Source organism: Heterocephalus glaber, unplaced genomic scaffold (assembly GCF_053883595.1).
Source record: "Heterocephalus glaber isolate CG9 unplaced genomic scaffold, H.glaber_assembly_v1.0 deba00000281, whole genome shotgun sequence".
NCBI lineage: Eukaryota > Metazoa > Chordata > Mammalia > Rodentia > Bathyergidae > Heterocephalus > Heterocephalus glaber.
The window spans coordinates 34,365,695-34,389,053 of record NW_028258139.1 but is presented as its reverse complement, the minus strand read 5'-3'; the positions used below and the strand labels follow the sequence as shown (position 1 = coordinate 34,389,053).

The 23,359-nt window shown below is 37.7% G+C and overlaps 1 protein-coding gene across 1 annotated transcript in view; it reads right to left on the bottom strand.

Moving 5' to 3' along the window:
* The window catches only part of Adamts3 (ADAM metallopeptidase with thrombospondin type 1 motif 3), a 343,729-nt gene extending 341,095 nt beyond the window's left edge, over nucleotides 1–2,634 (bottom strand). Inside the window, exon 1 of the mRNA XM_087185304.1 lies at nucleotides 2,580–2,634. Within this exon, the coding sequence (XP_087041430.1) occupies nucleotides 2,580–2,634 (55 nt within the window). The remainder of the gene's footprint in view (nucleotides 1–2,579) is intronic.
* Nucleotides 2,635–23,359: the final 20,725 nt, after the last annotated feature.

The window sequence follows — 23,359 nt, the reverse complement described above, 5'->3', positions numbered from 1 at the left end:
TAATTTATTTTTTCTCTAACAGTTTTTAATTTTCTGTTTTTATGTTGAATTTCTTGAATCTCAATTATTATATGCCTTGGTGTATATTTTTGTCCTCATGGCTAATTGGAGTTATATATTCCTCATTTGTCAGTACGTAAACTTCTTTTTCCATGTTTGGGAAGTTTTCTCCCATTACTTCTGTGAACAGGTTTTCATGTCATTTGTGCTATCTTCTGCTTTTTTATTGACTGCAATCAATCTTGTGTTATTTTTCTTTTCATCATCTAGCAACTATTGGATTGATTTTTCTTGGTCCCATGGTATTTTAAAAAAATCTTTTTATGACTGCTAGCCACAATCCTGTCTTCTACATCATATTCTGTCCTCACATTGGCTTTTTCTACTGTGTATACTTTCACTGGAATTTTTAATCTCCAGGATATCTGTTTGAATCTGTTTCATGAATTCAATTTCTTTACTATGTGAACATTCACGTTTCCATCATTTTCCTAAGGTCTTCTTTTTTAAATCTGTATCTGCTCTAGAGTCACTAAGTATGTCTTTCATTACGGTTACCATCTCTGTAGTTATCTGAGAAATTATTTCTGATTTGATTTTTTCTTTTTTTTTGCTTAAATTCTTTTATTAGTACATTTTACATACACAATATGTTTACATTTATCATTTGGTGCTTGTACCTATACACAATATATCTTGGTTCTTATTTTTTCCCCATTACCTGTGCACCCTTCACCCCTCCACCCTTCTCTATTTACATACTTTGTTTCCATTTTTTTTCTTTTCTCATAATTTTTCTTTGCCATTCTTTCCTTTCCCCATCTCCTCCCACCACCCCTACCCCTTTGGACCTTTTCCTATTTCAAAGTATCAATTATTAGTTATTAATCCTTTTAGTCCTTATTTACACTCTCAGTTTTTCACACTAGAGAAACTATTCAGTATTTACATGTGTGTCTTATTTATTTCACTTATTATGGCCTCAATATGCACCCATTTAGCTACAATGACTCTAGTTTCTCATTCTTTATGGCTGAGTACTACTCTATTTTATTAAAAAAAAACATATCTTCTTTATCCAGTTTCCAGCTGATGGGCACTTGGGCTGTTTCCAAGCTTTAGCTGTTACAAACTGTGCCACAATAAACATGGGTACACATATATCTCTGTGGTATGATTCTTTTAATTCTTTTGGGAAAATACCCAGCAGGGGAATAGCTGTATCAAATAGGACCTGATATGATTTTTTCTAGAGCTTCATTCATCTACTTTCTAATGTCTACTGTTATCAGTTCAAAGAGTCCAGGTGGGTGGCTTTCAAATTGTTCCACCTCATTGTCCCCTGGGTTTGCCTTTGGTGACCTGCAAGTCTGGGGTTGCACCTTGCTTCTGTGTCTTTTCATCTTACTTTTTAAAGTTTAATTCCTGAGTTGATGCTTAAAATTTGCTTATGGCAAGTAGCCTTGTGGCTAGTATTTAGAATCCTCAGAAATGACTACTCCTGAGAGATGTCTTCTAGGAGTACCTGGATTTTGGGTGTTGAGTCTATTGCAAGATCCTACCTCTTCAATTTATTGGAGATGAGAAGTTGCTTGCCTCTTGTCCCAGCCCCTGGTTCTTTGGCACTGGTATTGTTTAAGATCCTTAGGCAATCTCATTCTTTACATACCAGGAAAAGGAACTGATTAGAACAATTATGTCACCTTGGCTACGGTAGTACAATCAGCAATAACAATAGCATCAAATACAGCCTAGAAAATGACAAACTGTTGTAACTATTAATTTTCCAGCTTTAACTGATGAACTAGATTTCTGATTATATAACAAAATTTAAAACATACCGGAAAATTTTATACAATAATAATCCCTCAGTATGGTGATTTTATCCTCACGGGAGAAAATTTAAGAGGGATTGGGAGGAAAATAGAGAAATAGAAGACAAGGAAGAGATTAAAGGCAAGGCTGGAGATCATAGGAAGCTTTGAGAAACTGGTGAAGATGACAGGAGGGAAAAAGAGAAGGAATAAATTTAAACAAGAGCAGAACAACAACAAAAAACTAGAAACAATGCTCATGCTTTTATAAAAACAAAAAAACATTCAAAAAAAGAATGCAATACAAAACAAAAACAAGAAAAGAAAAAGAAAATAATGTCCCCTTCAAGGTGTGTCTCTTCTGTCACTGGTAGACAAATTGGGCAGATAGAATCCAGATCTGTATTACTCAATCCAAGCAACCTACCTGTAGATTTACAGTGGATTAGTGGATAATCCCAGCAAGTCTGAACCTTTAGTTCTGCTGAAGTTCAGGCTGGTTTCTGGTTGTAAGGGTAGAACTGGATTTGTTGAGCCTGAAAAAGTCCATGTGCCTCCTAGTGACCCAAATTCAACTTCCTATAGGCTTGAACTCAGCTCCCTCACCTCCTGCCAACCTGAACTCAGTTACACCTTACCCTGATGCTGGGAGATGTTGGACAAAGCCAGCAGTTTCTCTGAGTTCTGAGCTCACTTAGTCTCTCTCCAAGATAGATTTTGGCTAATTGCCCTCTCTTGGGATATGTCTGAACCCAAATCACTCACCAGCCACTGCAGTCTGCTGCATCCACTGCTCCATTACACTGGTACATTTCTCCATGTAGGCCTCTGGGGTTCCAATAGTCACTGTGCATCTGCAGGTTCAGGCTGTCCTTTCTACTCAGTGAGTCAGGGCTGAGGGAGAAAGTACCACTTGCCATCTCCTTCTTCTTGAAGTCTCTTTGCTCTCTCCATGGGCTTCAATTATCACTTCAGATCCTTGCTGGGTTCCACGGACCCACTTCAGTCCTTCTCTTTCTTGTGTTGCTATATTCCAACATCTGGACACCAAATCTTGGAGAGGCTATTTTTCTGCTGTTCACCACTCTGTGCAAAAGAAATTTCAAGACTGTCAAAAGTTGAGGCAGTGGGATGGCCTACTATTGGAGGATTTTAGCCAGAATCAACACCAAATGAGCCCAGGAGAATGATTTAAAACATTTTAATTTGGCCAGAAATAAAGCTTCAGTAAAGCTGTGGACTGCAAAAAATAGAGCAGAGGAAAACTTTGTTGCTGAGATGGAACAGGACAATGGAAAAAATGGCATGAGGACATCACAAGAAATAGCAAGACTTCAGTGCCTCAAGGTTACAAAGATGAGACTTTGCTTTGAGTAGAGCTCCCCCAGAGCATGATGTTTCTGAATGTTGGTGGCCTAGAGAATTTGTCCCTGGGGATTAAGTTCAGAATGCTCAGGAATCGAGGCATTTGACCCCTACCACCAAGAGAGGAGGAAGCCTGGCCACTGTTCCAGTTGGTGGTAGACCTTGGTGTCATCCACGTGGTTTATATGTTCCTACAGAATGTAACAGTTTTGGGGGTAGGGAGGCTTCCACCAAGATTTCAGAAGAAGGTCTAGTAGGCCAGACAGTGTGCCCGTGAGTGGGCAATGTGTGCAGCTGTGAGTGTATAGCCAAAGGTGCAATGGAGACTCCAGAAATTTGGAGAAGCCAGAAGCATGGATAATCTGAGGAAAACTTCAAGGAATGAGCAGACCTAGCCCAAGAGAGAAGACACGAGAGCCACAGCCACATGCAGTGCCATAGGGGAGGGGTGGAGCCATCCAACCTCTTTGGAGTTCACGTCTTGCCTGAGATTGGTGGAAATGCTGGACATGAATCTACAAGATTTAATGTTTGCCCTGCTGTGTTTTGGTCATGCTTTCTTCTCATTCCTTCTTGTTTCCCTATTTGTACCTTTTGGAATGGTAATGTTTATCTTATACCATTCTATGTTGGCAGTGTTTAACTTTCTTTTCATTTATACAGAGACTTGCAGCTAAGAGTCTGCCTTAAACCTCAGAGGAGACTTTGGATTTGGACTTTTCAACAATGCTGAAACTGTTAGAACTTTGGCAGATCTTAGTGATAGATAAATGCCTTTTGCATAAAAGGATGTGCATGAATCTTTGGGGTTCCAGGAGCAGAATGTTATAGCTTGTATCTAGATGTCTCTGCCCCAAGCCTCATGCAGTCACAGCTGGGGCTTTTCAGAGGTGGCTGGATCTAGAGTGTGTGATGCTGGGATTAAGTGTGTGATTCTGGGATCAAGGGTGTGATTACTAAATTAGTCCACTGGTCGGTTTGGCATAGTTCTGTGTGTAAGTAATGGGAAGGCCCACTCTGGGTGTGAGTGAAAATAATATAGAGACAGAAAGAAGGCTGCTTCCATGCTTGCTATTTCACTATTTTGCTGCTTACTGCCTTCTGCCTGCCAAGAACTATTTCTCACCTGTGATACCCCTTTGGCATGCCACCCTGTCTTGTGGCCAGTCAACTATGAACTAAAGCTTCTACAAATTGTGAGTTACAATAATCCTTTCTTCCATTAAATTTGAGTCTTGGATATTTTGTCAGTAATGAGAAAAATAGCTATGGCAATTCTATATAACCATCTCTATTTTTAAAAGTTTTATACATAGATTGAATGGGAAAAAAGGGACTCAAACTCAATAGTCCAACCAGGTTTATTGCTAAACCTCATCTCTCTATGTGAGCAGAATGTAGGTGTCTCTAACAGGCTGAAACTTTTATTTTTTGAGTACTGGGGATTAAACTCAGGACCTTGTGCCTGCAAGGCAGGCACAGTGCCACTGAGCTAAATCCCTGGCCCACTAAGAGACTTTTAAAATAGTGGTTTTGGTGGGCTTTTGAAGGGTTGGGTCAGAGAAACCCCAGGCTTGTGGCTTGCTGAAGTGTCTTTTGTGACCCATTGACATGTCCTTTGTGACCTGCTGACATCTTCTTGGGACCACTCATGACTTAAGTAAAATGAAACCTGCATTTCTCTAAGATGATTGATGGGCTCATTTGAGTAGACAGTACCCTTGCCTGGACTCTATCATATATAACTACATTAATGTTCTAATTTTTACTTTATATTTCCCTGAATTTATATATTGTTATACTTTTTAAAGGACCAATTCTTAGCCTTTATAACTATATTTTTAAATTTTTGATTGTCTGTTACATGGTTGGAATATGGTGTCCTTTCTCACACCCTGAAATTCAGTCCCCGTGTAATGGTGGTGAAGGTGGTATATAATCTGCTAGGTGATTAGGTTATTAACAGGAATTCCTGCCCTTCTCCAAGGACTGGGCCAATTCCTGTGGGACCAGTTTTTATTGTCATGAATAAGCAAGTCTACCCTCACACTTGTCTCTGCTGTCTGTGCCATCCAGTCCTTTCTTCTGCTTTTCTGTCACATTACAGTGCAACACGAGGCCCTCACCAAACACAACTGCTTGGTTTTGGACTTCTAGCCTCCAAAACTATGAGCCAAATGAATCTTTTCCCTTATAAATTGCCTGATTTTAAATTGTCTGATTTGAGATATTTTGTTAAAGAGCAGAAAGCAGACTAAGATACTTCTTTACCTTTTATATTAATTAGTTCCTTTCTCTTGCTTTCCTTAAATTTGTCTGTTCATTTGCAAATATTTTGAAATTTTATACACAATTTTATCTATCCATTCATGTTCAACAAAAGAAACATGTATGCTTTAATTTCCAAAAATGACTTTTATCATATACTACAAGTTCTAATACATTGAATTTTTATTATTTTCTGGATAGTGATTAGGGTATCTGAGAATTTTCTCTTTCCCTCCATAGTTGCTTGAATGTAACATAATTCATGTTCTTTAAACATATGTTTATGTTTAAACTATTAATTTCTCTTTAATTTTATCTTCTGTTTAGTGAGGCTATTTTAGTTTTCAGACTTACACTTTCTTCAACTCTGTAAAATTTACCTTCATTATTATTTCATTTGGACTTCTTTTTGGCTGTTTTTCTCAAATTTTTATCACATATATATTTAGTTCTTTACTTCTGTATATATGCTCTTTTATCATTTTGACTGTTTCTCTTTATTTTGGGGAATAATTTATTGAATATTTATTAAGCTTTATAAATTGAATTTTCTATAACAGACAAACTTTTCAATGCCTCTTTTTTTTTGAGACAGGGTCTCACTATATAGTTCAGGCTAGACTTGAACTCACAATGTAGCCCAAGCTGGCCTCAAACTCATGATGATCCTCTTGCCTCAACCTCCTGAGTGCTGAGATTACAGGTGTGTCCCACCATGCCTGGCTCTTCACTTCCTCTTTTCTTGGCTTTAATTTTTTTAGTCATTCTTTTTCTTTTATAACTCCCTTAAGCTATAATGAAGTTACTCTTAAATGGGTCTCTTTTCATCACTGACCATGATAGTTGCTACAGGGATATGTTTCCTTGACATATACTGAACACTCAAAAGAGAGATTTGAAACATATTCCTGTTTCTTAGAGGAAGATCCATTATTCCAGAGTGCTTCTCTCTGAACTAAAACAACTGATGTGCCTGACATTTTTCTGCTTCTGGAGTGCCAGACGCAAGGAAATTTTCTTGTCACCACAATTAGAAGCTAATATGAGACTTCCCAAGACTGTGTAGCCTCTGTTCAAACCTTCCTAACATAAAATGCATAAATGTGAAAAGCTGTGATTTGTTGTGATCAGACTTTTCTAGTTCAGAGGTACAGTAGCCTGGGAAGAAAGAGGAAGTTTCTAAAGCCAAAGACAGCAAGCAGCAGCCAGGCATTATCTGGCAGAGGGCCACCATTCTTTGCCTGGCACAGCTGCATTTGTTACAAATCACAAAGAGGAGCCCCACTCCTTGCCTTGTAGGCCAATTCAGTGGGGAATAAATGATACTTTGGGCATCTGCCCTTGCCATGACTTTCTGGAACCAAGTGTGCTTCTCAGAAGCAATAATCACATCCATATTTTCCCTGAATTTGGATGTAGAGAGGGGAAAGAGCCAGTAGCTTAGTGAGATCATGCCAGGCTGTCTGCATAGTACTTCAACTGGGGAAGAATGTGTCCAGTAGACCGCCTTGGTCACATGGATGTTGTTCATTCAAGCAAACAGAAAAGCTCTCATGTGGGAAAAGTGCTGCTCCTGGCTATAACAATTGATAAAAGTTATTTTTTACTTTTATGTTCCATTAGTCATATCGATTCATCGTTAGTCATACGTGCTTACTGAAAAAACATCTTTGTTAATGTAGGGTTTTTTGAGAGTAAAATGCCTTCTATTGGCATTATGGGATATGATCTATAGGCTTCTTATGTCTATCTCTGGCTGTAACATTTCTCCAAACAGTGCTTGACAACTGGGTGAATTTATCCACTGACATAGGGGAAATTGCTACACTAACTGTGGCCCATGAGTGGAAGAAAAGTTACATACAAGTACACACTCTCTTCACATTTTCCCAGGTCCAAGTAATCTCCAAAACAGCTGAAAAGAGAGTTTGTTCCAGGCCTTCAGAGATCCTTTTTGGGTAAGAGAAGACATTTTTCCTCTCTGTGAGTTAATAACAGTGCAGTTCACCACAACATGCATAGAAGAATTGCACTTAAAATCTAAAGGGTAAACTATCTAGAGGTTCATAGATTATAGCAACAAACACAATCTCATTTGTAAACTGAAACTGTTAAATATTGCTTTAAGATATATGTATACATATACATATATATACATTTATACATATACATATATATACATATATGTTTCCTTTACAGTAAAAGCAAAAAAATGGAGTGATTTAAGTATTTTCAGATAAAATATAAATAAATTTTGAGAAAATAGATAATAAAAGACCCTCTTAAAATAAATCATCAGAAATACTCTTTTTATATCCTCTTCTAAATTATCTTTATCAGCTTAGGGGAATTTCCTTGACTTGCACATTTCAAAATGTGTTATCTTCCTTCTAAAGAAAAATTCCCCTCCTAAGCTGATGCTAAACACTAACATGAAATTTAAAATAAAAGAGACATGAATGTGAATATAATCAATATAAAAAGTCCTTATATAACTGGAGATAGTGCTCATGTATGGTCAATGATCCACTCACAAAAAGTTTATACATCAACTCACTAAACTCTCTTGTGACAGTTGGGAAAAACCTCTCTGGTTTTGTTTATCTGTTTTTTTTATATTATATTAACTTTTGGCAGATAGGAGAAGTCATCAGCTGTGGCAAATTACCTTCACTTGCACATTTCAAAATGGATTATCTTCCCTCACTCTTTAGCAGATAATATTATGAGAAAATGCATTGGCCTCAAATCCCTTTTGACATTCAGTGGGTACAAAGGCAGACCCAGTGATAACAAGAAAACCCAGGAGGGGACCATATAATCTTCCATCCCCTTATAAATCTGCTTGTTCTAAATAAAGAGAGGAAAGTGGCTCATTAAAAGCTAGATGATCAGGATATTTGGATAATATGTTTGAACAATCAATCCGATTGATTGCCTGATTGTGAGCCAATCTGATTCACTCAACCATCTCATCTCTCTACTCTTTTTCTTTTCTTTTCATTAAGTTTATCAGTACATTTTAGGTATACAATATGATAACATATATCATTGGGAATTTGTACCTTTACAAGATACATCATGTTTCTTATTTTGTCCCCAATTCCCCTACCTTCTCTTCAACTCCTCCACCCCTCCCTATTTACAAAGACTGTTTCCATTTTTTTCTTTGCTCATATTTATTCCTTACCCATCTTTCCTTCCCCCATCCTTTCCACCTCCCCTTTCACTTTTGAACTTTTCATCCTATTTCATATTATCTATTATACATTTTGATTTGTATTTATACTTTCAGTTTCTCACTGTTCAGTATTTAGACATATACGTACTATTTATTTCACTTAAGATTATGGCCTCAATGTGCATGTATTTAGTTATAAATTTCACTAGTTTCTCTTTCTTTATAGCTGAGCAGTTCTCCATTTTAGTTTTTTTTAAAAACCCATATCTTCTTTATCCAGTCTCCAGTTGATGGGCATTTGGGCTGTTTCCAAGTTTAAGCTATTACAAACTGTGACAATATAAACATGGGTGCATATATATCACTGTGGTATGATTCTTTTAAATTGCTTTGGAAAGATATCCATCAGGGGAATACCTGGCTCAAATGTGACCTCTAATCGTAGTTTTTTCAGGTATCTCCATGCTGATTTCCACAGTGGTTGCATCAGCCTATACTTCCACCAACAGTGGATAAGGGTTCCTTTGTTCCCCAAACTCCATCACAATTGGGTATTGGTTGATTTCTTGATAGCAACCATTCTTTCTGGAGTGAGGTAGAATCTCAGCATTGTTTTCATTTGCATCTCTTGAATGACCAGTGATGTTGAACATTTTTTCATATGTTTATATGCTATTTCTACTTCTTTGAGAAATGTTTGCTCATTTCACATCCCCATTTTTGGATTGGGTCTTTAAATTTGGGAGGTCTGATTTTTTTAAGTTCTTTATATATACTAGAAAGGAGACATTTGTTGGAGGAACAGCAGGTAAAAATTTTTTCCCACATTGTGGGTTGTCTCTTCACACTGTTGGTGATTTCTCTTGCTGTGCAGAAGCTTTTTCATAAGAAGAGATCTCACTTGTTGATTCTTTTACTAGTTCACAAGCAACTGAGGTTTTGTTCATGAAATCTTTTCCTATGCCAATGTCTTCAAGAGTTCTACCTAACCTATCTTTCAGCACATTTAGTATTTCTGTTTTAATATTTACATCTTTGATCCATTTCAGTTTCAGTTTAGTACATGGTGAGAAATATAGGTCAACTTTTAATCTTTGGCAGGTTGAAATTCAATTTTTCCAACACCATTTACTAAAGAGGCTATCATTCCTCCAGTGAGGATGTTTGGCTTGCTTGTCAAAGATGAGGTGGCTGAGTATGTCTGGAATTGTTTCTCCACCTTTTAATCTGTTCCACTGGTCTTCAGGTCTGTTTCTTTGCCAAAACCATGCTGTTTTTATCACAGTAGCTTTGTAGTATAGTTTCAACTTGGGGATTGTGATACCCCCTACCTTGTCTTTGTTGCCTAAAATGGCTTTTGCTGTTCAGGTCTCTTCTTGTTCCAAATGAATTTTTGGATTGTTTTCTCAATTTCTATGAGGTATGATGTTTGAATTTCAATTGGTATTGCATTGAATTTATATAGCAGTTTTGGGGATATGGCCATTTTCAGTATATTGATTCTTCCTTCCCAGGATCAAGGGATATGTCTTTCCATTTTCTGATATCCTCCTTGATCTCTTTTTTCAGAGAGTTATAGTTTTCAGAATAGAGGCCTTTGATTTCTTTCATTAGGTTGATTCCTAGGTATTTCATTTTTTGTATGCTATTGTGGAAGAAATAGTTTCTCCATTTCCTCTCTTAGTGAGTCTGTTGTTCGTGTAGAGGAAGGCTACTGATTTTTATGTGTTGACCTTGTATCCAGCTACTCTACTGAATTTGGTTATGAAGTCTAGAAGACTTTTGGTGGCATTCTTGGTGTTTTCTATATAGAGTATCATGTCATCCACAAATAATGACAATTTAACTTCTTTGTTTCCTATCTTTACTCCCTGTATTTCTTTCACTTGCCTAATTGTTTTGGCTAATGTTTCTAAATCTATATAGAAGAGGAGTGGTGATAGTGAACACCCCTGTCTTGTTCTTGATTTTAGCATGAAGGATTTCAGTTTTTGATCTTTTAGTATGATGTTGGTGATTGGTTTTTTTTATAGATTGCTTTTATCAGTTTGAGATACAGGTCATCTATTCCAATTATCTGTATGGTTTTATCATTAATGGGTGTTGGATTTTGTCAAATGCTTTTTCTGGATCTATTGAGATGATTGTATGGTTTTTGTCCTTGGATCTATTAATATAGAGTATTATGTTTATTGATTTGCATATGTTGAACCATATCAGCATTCCTGGGAGGGATCCCACTTGGTCAAGGAATATGATGTTAATGATCTTGTGCACTCTGGATGCCAGTACCTTATTGGAGAATTTTGTACTTATGTACACTAGAGAGAATGGCCTATAGTTCTCTTTTTCAGCTGGGCTTTTCTCTGCTTTGGGGATCAAGATTATGCTTGTTTCCAGAAAGGAATTCAGGAGTATTGCTTCCCTTTCAATTTCATTGAAGAGTTTAAAGAATAGTGGTAGTAGGCTGGGGATTTGGCTCAGTGGTTTCACCACCTGCTGCGCAAGCGGAAGGATCTGAGTTCGATCCCTGGCACAAAAAAAAAAAAGAGTAGTGGTAGTAGTTCCTCTCTAAATGTCTTGTAGAATTCAGCATGAAGCCATCAGGACCTGGGCTTTTCTTAGTTGGTAAGATTTTAATTACGTTTTCAATTTCATTGAATGATATTGGGTTGTTTAGAATTTTTAGGTCTTCTTCATTCAACTTTGGTAATTCATAGGTGTCTAGGGATCTGCCCATTTCTTCTGTGTTTTCCATCTTATTGGCACATAAGTTCTCGAAGTAGGTATTGATGATCCTCTGGATTTCTCCTGGGTCCATTGTAATTTCATCCATTTCTTTACTAACTGCATGGATTTGGATCTTTTCTTTCCATTTTTTGATAAGGTTTGCCAAGGATTTGTCAATTTTGTTAACCAACTCTTTGCTTCATTATTCTCCATTGCGTTGATTCCTGCTCTATTCTTTATATTTTCCTCCCTTGTGTGAGCTTTGGGTTTGTCCTGTTCTTCTTTTTCTAGACTCTTGAGGTTCAGCATCACATTGTTTTATTGGGCTCGCTCTGTTTTCCTAATATGAGTAGTCACAGCTATGAATTTCCCTAGTAAGTCTGCTCTCATTGTGTCCCATATATTCTGATATGTTGTATTGTCATTGTCATTTATTTGTAGGAACTGTCTGATTTTTTCTTTAATTTCCTCTGGACCCATTGGATGTTCAGGAGTGTGTTGGTCAATTTCCATGTGTTTACGAAATTTTTGTGGTTTCTTTTACTATTGATCTCCAATTTCATCACCCTATGGTCTGATAATATACAGTGGGTCACTTCAATTCTTTTGCATTTACTTAAACATGTTTTATGAGCAAGTATGTGGATTATTTTGGGGAATGCCCTGTGTGAAATTGAAAAGAATGTGTATTCTGATTTAGTGGGGTGAAACACTATGTAGACACCTTTTAAGTCCATTTGTTTAAGAGTTTGGTTGAGTTCTAGTATTTCATTGTTTATTTTTTGTCCAATTGATCTACCTATTTGTGACAGTGGGGCATTGCGGTTCCCCACTACTATTTTATTAGTGCTTATGTGATTTTTCATGTCCATTGGTATTTGTTTTATATAATTGGGTGCCCTAGTATTCACTGCATATATATGTGATTGTCATCTTTTCCTCTTGATTGTTTACAAGGATGTAGTGTCCTTCTTTGTCTCTCTTTAATAGTGTTGGTTTGAAATCCATTTTATCTGCATGGAGGATAGCTACTTCATTTTTTTCAGGTTCCTGTCACATGGAGTATTGTTTACATCCTTTAACTTTCAGTCTATGAGTTTCTTTTTGAATTGAGTGTGGTTTTTTATGCAGCATGTTCTTGGATCTTGGTCTTTGACCTCTTCTGAGAGTCTATTTGTTTGCAATGGTGCCTTGAGCCATTAACATTGATCGTTATAACTGATATGTACTGACTTATCCTTTTCATGACCTTTTCCAATTGTTGCATTCTCTCCCTTTGCATTTAATTTCTTGTCTTGCCATATGGATTCTTTCTGCTGGGCTTCATGGGGTTGTGAGCCTCAAGTCTTTTCCTAGGATACTGTTTTAAATATTTTGGAGTGCTGGTTTGGAAGTCATGAAGTTACTCAGGTGTTCTTTGTCATGAAAGTATCTTATTTCTGTCAATTTTGAAAAACAGTTTTGCAGGGTACATCAGTCTGGGTTGGAGGTTGTTTTCTTTTAGACCTTGAAATACTTCACTCCAGGTTCTTCTTGACTTGAGGGTTTGTTTTAAGAAGTCTGCCGTGATTCTGATGTGCATTCCTCTGTATGTGATTTGTTTCTTTTCTCTAACTGCTTGTAGAATTTTTTTTCTTTTCTTGGGTTTCTTGGATCTTGAGTATTATATCCTTAGTTGTGGATTTTTTTGATCATGACTATTTGCAGTCCTATATGCCTCATGTATCAGTATGTCAAATTCTTTTCCCCTGCTTGGGAAGTTTTCTGCCATTACTTCAGTGAATAATTCTTTTATGTCATTTTCCCTCTCTCCTGTTTCTTCTTTGACTCTGGTCAGTCTTATGTTATTCTTCTTTGCATCATCTAGCTGCTGATGGATTGATTTCTTGTGGTCCCTTACTTTTTAAGAAATATTTCTTTTCCTGGTCATGAATTGCAATCTGGTCTTCTATATCTAACATTCTGTCTTCACATTCACTCATTCTGCAGCATAAACTTTCAATGGAGTTTTTAATCTCTTGAATATCTGTTTGCATCTGTTTTATGGATTCCATTTGTTTCCTCTGCTGGTATTCCATCATGTTCCTCAGCTCCTCTATTTTTTTTTAATCTGTGTTTGCTCTGGAGTTATTAATCATTTCTTTCACTATGGACATGACCTCTGTTGTTATGTGAGAAATTATTTCTGATTTTATTTTTCCAGATCCTCTTTTGTTGCCAGTTCAGGGAGACCATCAGGTTGAGTTTCAGATTTTTCCATCTGGTTTCCCCTTTAGGTTGTCTTTGGTGATCTGGAAGTCTGGTTTTGAGATTTGTTTTACTGTCTTCTCATTTTACCCAATGCAATTGACTGCATCTTTATTTAGGTGATTATTTGCTCTTCCAGTGGGCTTCAATTCTCAACAAGCCTCAGAGAGGCCTTCTCTTTGATGCACACCCCTGTATCAATTCTCGGGTTCAGAATGATGGCCTTCTGGATTCCCACTCTGGGTTGTTGTCGCTGAAGGCTTCTGGCTGGGGCCTGCATACACCTAGTGATGGCATCTGGGTGGACCTTTGGCAGGGCCTGTGCACCTGTGCAGCTGTTTTTCAGGAGGGCCTTTGTCTGGGGCCTGCACACCCAAACCACTGGTGTGTTTCTTAGTGGGGCCTTGGCTATGGCCTGTGCACATGTGATGCCATGTCACGGCAGGCTTCTGGCTGGGGTCTGTGCAGCCATTGGTGTCCATTCAGGCTTCTGGCTGGGGTCTGCACTCATTTACAGATTGTATCTGGGTGGGCCTCTCTCTCAGTCTTTCTTTTTTTTTTGGTACCATAAATTGAACTTGGGACCTTGCACTTTCAAGGCAAGCAGCAGAAGCACTGAGCTAAATCCTCTCTTTCACTCTTGATGAAAAGTCTTCTCTGTCACCACACAATTATTTTAGGGAACTGTTTCAGTAGGAATAAAGTGATTTACTGACTTGTGAACAAGCTCTGTTACTGGAGAATATTTGTAAGTCAGATTTATTTGCAAGTCCAACAAAGTGAGTCTTATGCCCCTTTGACACTAATATAAAATGTAAAACATAAAAAACCAAATACACACACAAAAATGATCTTGTCCTTGTTTTTCACAATTGTGCCAATGATTGAGCAGTTCATGTAAGAACATGAACCTTCTTCATGTAAGAACACTTATTATCCGTTTGCCTCGGTCCAATATCAATTATTTTCACTTTTGCTTCCATGGTTATTTCTTTGCACTTCCTGGCAGTCCCCTCCATATCATCACTGATTTTCCTCTTGTGTCTGTACTTCCTGGGTTCTCACTGAGCACTGTACCACTGTACACTAGTTCACTGTATAGTTAGCACACAGCAGCACAACTGTGACAATGTCTGGCAGACATATGAGGTACGTCAAGATTTGTTCAGATCTACCAATGTTTGTAATGTGAAGTCTGTTTTTATCCATGAAAGTTTGAAACTCGAATGCTTATAAGTTAGGGACTTACTGAATTCATTGCATGGAATAGAACCATAGTAAAAGTGTGACAATTCATTTTAGATAAGAAGAAAACTGTCCAGTCCAGAGAAACTATTCAAAAATATTACTGAGGACATGATTGTCTGTTTTCACTTCCAGCTATTCTTAGTGGTGGACCTTAGCCTCAGGATTACAATCTCATGATCACCAGGTATAGAACTCATGTTATAGAAAGGAAGGGGAAAAAATAATAAAGGTACCTACAGTTAGGAAGGCAAAACCTTCCCTGAGTCCAACAATCTGTATAATCCAAAGCTCTGTTGTGTAGTCACTGATAACTTTAAGTGTGGGATATTAAATTATCTTAGATGGGCTGGTTGCTTCTCTTAAAAAAATTGAGAATCTTCTAGTGAGAGAGGTAATAAAGCAGATATTAAATAAAGAGCAGTATCCACTGATCAGCACTGTCTGAAAGACACTTCTTCTTTATTCTAATGGGTGTATTGTTCCAGACGTTGGTTCTGTAACATCAGCTGGCTTTGGTGCAAGAGTTGTATGTATGGGTTCTCTCAATAGCTGAGCAAGAGAGTATTATACTTACCTTGTTATAATTTCAATAGATTTTTCACATAAAATACATTAAATTCAGTTTCATTCTTCAGACAGATGATTTAAAACAATTTATACAATATACTCACTGATATTTATTATAGAATTTCTACTGAACTTACTACTTCAAATTCTCATACAATCTTCAAGGACACAGTGCCCTCTTACACTTTATCCCATACAGTGTCTGTTTTGGAAGTATTGAAACCATTCTCCCCCATAATCTCACCTCTCCTCAAAAGCCCTACTTGAGTTATTTTTTTATTTATGAGAAGGGAAAGACATCTCTGCTCTCCATTTCAGGAGTAGTCATTCAAATGCAGTGTTTAAAAAATGAACTTATTTTAGAACACAGATAATCCTTAAGATTTGATTTATAATTTTTAACTTAAAATTTTTGATGTGTAAAAATGACACACATTAATAGAAATCTATTTCAGATTCAAATTTTAGATTTTGATCTTTTCATCCTCTAAGAACATACAGTTTGATAATTTCTGATGGTACTTGACCACAGCAGATAGCCATGGAACCCAGCCAGCACGTGACAACCCATAGTTTCCAATAGGCCATGTTGGTAAGAAATGATGTTCAGTAGGCTTAGTATATGAAATGCATTTTCAACTTACTGTATTTTCAGATTATGATGGATTTATAAAGTTATACCTCCACTACAAGTCAAGGATTATCTGTAGTAGTTGATAATTTATAGAAAAAAATGAATATGAGAACATAGAGAATTCCTACAATCCCAAAATTTAACTTCTACTAGTCACATCTTACCTTAGCATGGTATGTTTGTCACTAGTAATGAGCCAATATTGATCCTTTATTATTAACTAAAGTCCATACTTTATTCAGATTTTTTTTTGATTCTACCCAATGTCCTGTTTCTGTCTGAGAATTTATGTTGGGACCCCACATTCCAATTAGTTGTAATGTCTATTTAGGATGTCTTGGATTTATTTCCCATGGCCTTGAAGGTGTTGGTCAATACTGGTCATCTTACAGAATGCCCCTCAAATAGAATTTGTCCAAGATTTTCTAGTAACTAGACAGGGGTTATAAGCTTTGAGGAGGAAGACCACAGAGGTAAAAAGTCATCTTTAGCATATCATATCATGGGCACATGCTGTCAGTCTGACTCTTACTATTGATGTTAACCTTGATCATCTCAATTAAGTACTTACTGTCTTATAAAATTCTCTTCCAGGGCGGGGGATTTAGCTCAGTGGTTTCACAGCCTGCTGTGCAAGCGCAGGGACCTGAGTTTGATCCCCAGTACCAATAAATAAATAAATAAACAAATAAATAAATAAAATTATTTCCCCCTCTTTCCATGTAGTCTTTTTTTTTCCCCATTAAGTTTATTGGTACATTTTAGGTATAAAATACTGTTACATTCATCATTGGGATCCTGTACCTTTACATGAGTCTCTTGGTTCTTTTTTTTTCCCCTTCCCCTGCCCTCCCTTCACCCCTATTATGTAGTCTTTTGGAAGAGAAGTCACTAGACATAGGCCACACTTAAGAAGCGGGGGGAGTTGTTCTTCTCTTCCTTGAGGACAAAGTATTAACATAAATTATTTGCAATTCTTCCCATGGGAGATTTGTCTATTGTCTCTCATTACTTTATGTGGCCAGTAACTTGTTTATATTAGTATAGACTCATGGATGGTTGTTTTACATTTTAGTTTATAATATAATACTACATTGCTTTCTTGTTCAAGTGCCCCAGTTTGGCCTTTGGGTACTTTCCCTTGTCTCCTGTGTGCCTTTGACATACTTTCAAAGTTAGTGTCTGTGCTTCTACTTTTTAGTTTTGGTTTTTAGTATTACCTTACATATAGGCACTTAAAGATTCTCTGGGCTCATCTTGTATATTTTTGGCCACTTCTCTAAGGAGCCCTTATTCCTTTTATTAGAGAATACTGTTTGTATCTGTCACTTGTTATTATAAAAGAACAATGTCTAGATGTAGTTGCAAATTTAAAGTGACAGTTGAGACTTAGTAGAAAGTACATTTAAAGTAGGTTTAAACTTACAATAAGAAGATAAGAGTTCAAAGCCCAATTCTATCATTTCCTCCTGGTTGGATGATCTTGTTCTGTTATTTACCATCACAGAGCCTTAGTGTTTCCCATGTGGTAATAACTAATTACAGCTACTAATAACTAACCTATAGAATAAGCATTTGTGCAAGATAATTTTTGTTGTAGGATGCTGTCCTATACAATGAAGAATGTTTAGTGGCATCTCTGGACCCAGCCAGTAGCAGTTCTAATAATCTAAAATGACACCAGACATTGCCAAATTCCCTTGGGAAGCAAAAGCGTCCCCAGATGAGCAACTTGGCCATAAAAGATTCATTGTGTATCAGTCATTAAGTGTTTTGTATATATTATTACTTTGATGTTCACAATTACATGGGACTGGTACTATTTCATAGATGAGGCAAGGATATTGAAGAAGGTAAGAAGCTTGTCTAAGTTTTCATAGCTAATTAGATGTCATGCTACGGTTTGAGCCCAGAAAGCCTGACTTTGAAACTTATGATTTTTATGATAAAACCATAACTGCCTCTGAAAAGTTATGAATAATTCTGCTCTCACAGTGAGAATGAAATGAGATATCATCTATGAGAACACCTTAAAAGAGCTTAGTAGAGAGGAGACATTCAGTGAATCCAATCACCTCTGAAAAGTCCAACCTATATTCACATTAGGCTTGGGGGGGAATCTTGATACAAGCTATAACATTCCAACCCTGGCCCCACAAAGATTCATATACATCCCTTTATGCAAAAGGGATTTAGTTTGTCTCTAAGAGTTGCCAAAGCATTGCTGAAAAGTCCAAGTTCAAAGTCTCCTCTGAGATTTAAGGCAAACTCTTAGCTGCTGGCCCCTGTACAAATGAAAAGAAAGTTAAGCACTGCCAATATACAATGGCACAAGATAGACATTTCCATTCCAAAAGGTACAAAGAGGGGGATAGAAAGGAATGAGAACAAATCATGACCAAAAATCAGGTCAGCAGGGAAAGCGTTAGATCTCACAGTTCCATGTCCAGCATCCCCGCCAATTTGTGGCAAGATATGAACTACAAAGGGCTTGAGTAGTTCCACCTCTGTGGCACTGCTGGTGGTTGTAGCTCCCATGGCTTTTCTCTTGAGCCAGCTCTGCTCACTCCTTGCAATTTTCCTCAGACTATCCATGCTCCTGGCTTCTCCAAACTTCTGGGGTCTCCATTGCACCTTTGGCTTCACACTTACAGCTTCACACACTGCCCTCTCACACTGCCTGACCTCCCAGACCTTCTTCAGAAATCTGGATGGAAACCTTCCTGACTTCACAGCTCTTGCATTCTGCATGCACTTAAAACCAGCACCCTGTGGATGATACCAAGGCCAGCTGGAGCAGTAGCCAGGCTTTCTTCTCTCTTGGCTGTAGGAACAACTTCCCTTGGCCACTACCATCCTGGAACATGGTGCTCTGGGGCTTGCGTCTCAAAGCAAAGTCTTTCACCTTTGCAACTCTGAGGCTGCAGAAACTGGACTACTGCTGGTTATTGTGATATCCTCAGGCCGTCTTTTCTTTGTCTTCTTCTGAAATACTTGACTTTTTCCTGCTAGTCTTTTCAGTGACCAATTTCTTCTCTGTTCCATCTTTGCAGCTAACAGCTTTACTGGAGCTTCCTTCCTGGACAAACTCAAAATGTTTTAAATCATTTTGCTGGGCTCTTTGCTCTTAATTCTCAACATAAATTGGGCTAAAAAGCCCCCAACAGTAGCCATGCCATGGCCTCAACATTAGACTGCCTTGAAATTTTTTTTGCCAGATTAATTACTCTGCTGCCCTTAATCTCAGTCTCAGGCAAAGACTCTGGACATGAGCAAAATGCAGGCAAACTTTCTGCCAAACCATAACACACATCATATAGAATCCAAGAGCCAATGCAGTCCTTCTTTCCAGCAGAAACCTCCCAAGCCTGGCCTTGGCAGGTAGCATTTCTATCAGCATTCCAGTCTTCTGAGCTCTAACCAGAATCTCTCATACAGAACAGGCTAGAGCATTCTAGCTCTACTTTTTCAGCTGGCATCTCCAAATCTTTCCAAACTCTTCCCCTTCCCACAAGCCAGTTCCAAAGGTTCCTGAACCACATTGTCAGGTACAGTTACAGCAATGACCCCACTTCTCTGGTACCAAATTCTGTTCTAGTTACTTTTCTCATTGCTGAGACAAAATACCCAACACCCAAGGTTAATGGAGGAAAAATTTATTTAGCTCACAGTTTGTAGAGGTTTCAGTCCATAATCCACTGGCTCCAAAGCAAGGTTGCATCACAGAGGAGAAACAGTTTATGGCAGCCAGAAGGTAGCAAAGCAACAAGGGAGACAAGACAAGCTTATTTCTGTCCCTTATATTTTTATCTATGCTACCTGTCCTACTCAGAACTATTTAGTAATCACACACCCTTAATCCCAGCAACACACACTCTAAATCCAACCAACTCCATAGAAGCCCCATCTATGACCTCATGAGGCTTGGGGGGGGGCATCTATACACAAGCTATAACATAAGCATTCTGGGCAAAAGTTAAGAAATTGTAAGTGAGAGTGTTAGAAATTGGGGTTAAATTAAATATATTTTAAAGACTTTTTGAGGTTAAAATCTATAGATGTTTTAACACCAATTACATGAAATGGTTACATTGTAAATATTTTGGGATAAATACATGTTGTAGTTAATTTCAGCAGAAACTAATTCTAGGAGATGAGAAAATGGTTTTTCACCAGACAAAACTAATGGATGAACTCGACACTGTCAAATCTATAGTCCTCCAAATTTACCTGAAAAAGCCTATCTTTATGGGTATCTTTCACCTCCTAAATTGGAGGTGATCATTTACTTGTTTAAAACCCTGGTCCATGTCCTTTATCCCTCTCTCGTGGCAATACCACACTCTATACTGCACTGTATTTACTTCTGTGCTCACACTAGCTCCCTTTCCTCCAACCTTCATATTTTATTACAGTGTCCCAGTGAGACCCTCGCAAGCCATGAGTGTGTAAGAAAAGTCAGATATTTATTGAATTGAATAAAATTGCTGTTTAATATTGAGTCCTTTTCAAGCAAGAGGTTTATGTACCTAAAAAGCTAGTCTAGAAGGCCCAGTGTGGTGGCAAATGCCTTTAATCTTAGCATTTGGGAGGCTGAGGCAGGAGGATCATGGCGAGTTGGAGGCCAGCCTAAACTGTGTAATGAGACCCTGTCTCAAACAAACAAATAAATAACAAACAAACAGTCTAAGGACATAAGTAATTAATTATAATTAGCTAAGTTATAATTAAACAATAAAGATTTTATGAGAGATAAAAATTAATATTCAAATGCTATATCTATACAGTGTACAGAAATTTTAAGATTAAAATATTTTAAGATTACTGATTTTATGTATTACTAGTCACATAATTATATGAGACAAAAAGCACTGTAGGAGAAGGAGTGCTAGAAAAGGGGAAAATGAAGAGGAAAAGAAAGCAGTCAGGATAAAGAGAAAATCATACTGAGCTGGAGACAGCAAGGGTGTCAGAGTGGAGATCTGTACAGAGATGCACAGGAAGGGACAGGATAAGACAATCCACCTTCCAAATCCAGTTCATTAAAAATGAAGGAAAAGGTACAACAGGGGCAAATGCAACATTGATCATATTTACAATAGGTCTAAAATAACCTAGGCAAATTAAAAGGCAAACAGAAATTTGGGAGAAATTTATTAACAAGTATCATAGATAGGAACAGCACCAGACACTATCAGTTTGTTGAAGGAATTAATAAACTTTTGTGCTTTTAGTACACAAGGATATTGGCAAACTCTAATCCCCCTAAACAACAACAACTACAATAGAAAAAATTGTTGAAGAAAATTATCAAAAAAATAAATAAAAAGGATTAATGAAAATGTGAGAAAAAAGTGAAATGTCATTAAATATAAACTGCAGTGAGTTTTTTTTTAACCTCACATTGTTAGTAGGAATGCAGATTTGATGATTCTGTTTAACTATTGCTGCATAACAATCTTTAACACTCCAGTAACGTATATAAATAACATTTCTCACTTACTAGGCTTGTGGGCAGGTAGGAGAGCTCCAACATTTCTCCCTGCCAAAGCTGCTCAGCCTTCTGAACCCAGTGGGGAGCCAGGGCGTGCTTGTCTCCTGTGGCCAAAGACTTGCAGGAGGGGAATGTGAAGGGGCTAGACAATGCTCAGGATTCCAGCTGGATTCTCAGCTTAGCACATCAGACTGGCACAGACCCTGAGCAAAAACAGGTTACAAGGCCACGTTCCCATTCAGGGGTCAGAGATTTGGTCCATACAGGATAAAATCACCCTGAGGTCAGGGGCTCAGAGGAGGAGAAGATGGTGGACCACATATTCATCCTTTCACAGGTACTTTTCTGTACTGTAAAAAATAACAGTCCAGGAATCTCAGCCCAGCAACTCAGACACTCGGTCTGCCCTTGAGTTAGGAACATGTCTTGTGTTGTGTTCTGAATGCCCTTGTCTGGGTCATTCCCTGTCTGCTACTCATCACAGGCTCCACACCTCTTAGCTTCCTTTTACCATCTGAGCTCCCATTCCCTAGTTTGTAAGTATGAGACTCCCATGGTTTCCCATAGTAAAAACTGGAGGGCCCAGGATTTAGCTCAGTGATTCTGCTGCCTGCCTCCCAAGCGCAAGGTCTTGAATTTGATCCCCAGTACCAAAAAAAAGAAAAAGAAAAAACAGAAAAACTGGAAATCTATCAAAGCCCCAATATAAAAAAAAAACTAGACAAACTAAAGTCTTGATACAATATTATATGATTATAAATTGGTTCTGTAAGTTATCTTAAAACCTTTGGAAATCCTTTAATACAATGTGGTGGATTAACTAATGGTCAATTTAAGTGGGGATGCCCAGCTAAACAAAGTCAGTGTGGTTCTGGGAGTGGAAGAACCCCTGAGGATTTTTGCCAACAGCATAAAAGGAGAACAGGAGGGGAAGATGGGATGCTGCTGATTTCCCAGGACAAGATTGCAGCAGCTTGTTTTCCTGATAGAGCTCAGCTGTTTCTGTCATTGGAGGAGCTCGGGTCCTTGCTGTTGCCTGTCAGTGGGATGGCTGCTGTTCTCTTCGCCTTGAGCATTGCTTTCTGGCTCCAGTTCAGATCCCTCAGCCTTCTGGCACAGATCCTTCATCCCAACGGTGCAGACTTTCTAGCTTCCACCACTGGCCTTTGGGCCTTCCCGGTGCAGATTCTTGATGTGGACTTGCATAAGACATTGCTGTAGGCTTTAGGCCTCCAGCTGGATTCTTCAGGTCTGCATTGAATGGACAGATAGATCTCTTTCACTCTTCTGCATTTGACTTTTGGGGTGAGTATTATAAGATACTCCTATAAATTTATGTGTCCTGTATTAATTCTATTCCCTTGCAAACCATGACTACAATATATAATAATGAAAAATATCAGGATTTAAAGTTATACATAGTTATGTTTTAAATTTTATAAAATATATATGTATATACATGACTATCTCTAAATCTTACTACAATACAATTGTTGTTTTTATTTTTCTGTTTGTCAAAGCGCTATAATGAATATCATTACTTTTATAATCAAAAGACATGTATAAAAATAAAATAAAATACTCTCTTACAAATCTACACAGGACATTTAAACATTAATTATGATACTGGGGCTTAAAAGCAACTTGGATATAGTACCACACATTTCAGTTTGCAACTTAAGCTAAATAGAGTGGTTCCACATTTAGCTTATACTTAATATTTACCCCCACCCCTGCATATACAGACCCTTATATTATTCATCAATGTGTTTGCTTTCACAGATAAATTATACATAACTGTGACAGCATAG